Here is a 1,809-nt window from a genome sequence, read left to right on the forward strand (position 1 = left end):
GTAGAGCTGTAGAGATGTAGAGCGCTCTGGAGCGCTGTAGAGCTGTAGAGCTCTACATCCGCCGCGGGACGAGGCGGGTGCGTTGTAGAGCGATGTAGAGCGCGATTTTGTTGTAGAGTTTGTTGTAGAGGCTCTACAGCCAAACCGCCGGGAAGGCAGCGATCGCCACCTCGCTGGCCTCTCCGCAAGGCCCCCCGACCGCGTCGAACTCATCGGCGCGGGCTCCCTCGGCTACGGGACCGGCCCCAGCTTCGGCTGAGGGCTAACAAGGTAAAGAACAAGCTGCCGAGCCCAAATCACTGTGAGAGTCGTGATTTCTTGTTGGTCTTCAAAAATCTCTCTCTCAAGCTCTCAACAGAGAGAGACATGCTTTTGTTTTTGCACCTGCGTGAACAGAGTTCGCCACCGAGCTCCGCAAGACCGCGGCCCAGGTTGGTTCACAGCGGAGTCGGCTGCTCTACTGGTCGAGATTTCATGGGGGGAAGGAACGAGGGAGTTGTTGACTTGTGTAGGCACCGCCTGCGCTCGGCACCGGGCACCGCTCGGTATACAAAATCTCGGGCCGACCCTCCAGAGGTCGGAGTTTGTGTAAAATCTTCTTCACAGTTCGGCTCTCGGCCTCTCGACTGGGCCGCCGCTGCAGCCTTCACAGCCTTGTTGTGAGAAGAAAATTCACACCCCGCTCGAGGACTCGGGCGACACCAAAAATGCCGGTATACGTCGTGACTGGCTGCAGCGGCGGCCTCGGCCTCGGCCTGGTCAAGTCGCTGGCGGCACGCGGCGACAAGGTGTACGCGACCGTGCGCAAGCGTGCGACGACCGCGACCGGTGAGGACCAAATCAGCAATGTCCAAGGCGACATCACTGTCATCGAGGACATCGACGTGGCGAAAGACGACGTGGGAGCCAAGCTCTCGGCCGCTCTCGCCGGCGTCAAGATCGACGTGGTGATCCACAACGCTGGCGGCATCGCGAATCGAGACGGGCCAGACGCTCCAACGGGCGCCGCAGCCTTTGCCGATGGCGGCGGCGGGCCGATGGGTGCGAAGCCCGACAACCTGAAGGCGGTCACGACCGAGCGGTGAAGCTGCCCTGCCTTTTCGCGCGAGCGTGGCCTGTCTTTGCGCTTGATTGTGCTTCCCGCGCGTCGCAGGATGCTGGCGTCCTTTCAGGTAAATACGCTAGGCCCGTTGCGCGTGCAGAAGGCGCTCACCGAGCAGATGGGCGCTGGAGGCAAGGTGCGTCGACCTCACACACACACACACACACACTCACACACACACACACACACACACACACACACACACACACACACACACACACACACACACACACACACACACACGCACACACACACACAGACACACGCACACGCACACACACACACACACACACATGCACACACATACACATGCGCCCACTGGTGGGTCTAGGTGAGGTGTCTTGCCGGGGACAATGTCTTGGATAGAATTCCGCACGCACCCTCAGGCAAGAGCTGCCTTTCGTGGCGCAGGTCCTGATCATCAGCACCGGGATGGGCTCGATCGGCGACAACAACTCGGGCGGGCTGTACGCTTACCGCACCGCCAAGGCTATCGGCAGTGGCGGTGGTGCCAGGATGGCCGCCGTGGAGGGCACGGCATGCGGTGTGAACAGGCCGGCGTCAACATGGTGATGCGCAACATGGCTCTCGACCTCAAGACGAGCGAGATCGCCGTCATGTCGGTCAACCCGGGTGCTCGCAAGACGGCGGTGCCTGCTCCCTCGGCGAACAGACGCCCGTGACGCGTCCGCGACTCTTCTCGCACA

The 1,809-nt window shown here is 61.3% G+C and overlaps 1 protein-coding gene across 1 annotated transcript; it reads left to right on the forward strand.

Moving 5' to 3' along the window:
* Nucleotides 1-707: 707 nt before the first annotated feature.
* On the forward strand, nt 708-1,785 carry EMIHUDRAFT_96054 (hypothetical protein; the record flags this gene model as incomplete). The annotated part of the gene is made up of 4 exons (XM_005770675.1): nt 708-1,081; nt 1,154-1,238; nt 1,514-1,627; nt 1,657-1,785. 4 exons carry the CDS (start codon nt 708-710, stop codon nt 1,783-1,785), a joined length of 702 nt encoding a protein of 233 aa, XP_005770732.1.
* Nucleotides 1,786-1,809: the final 24 nt, after the last annotated feature.

This window comes from Emiliania huxleyi (genome assembly GCF_000372725.1).
Source record: "Emiliania huxleyi CCMP1516 unplaced genomic scaffold EMIHUscaffold_4, whole genome shotgun sequence".
NCBI classification, from domain to species: domain Eukaryota; phylum Haptophyta; order Isochrysidales; family Noelaerhabdaceae; genus Emiliania; species Emiliania huxleyi.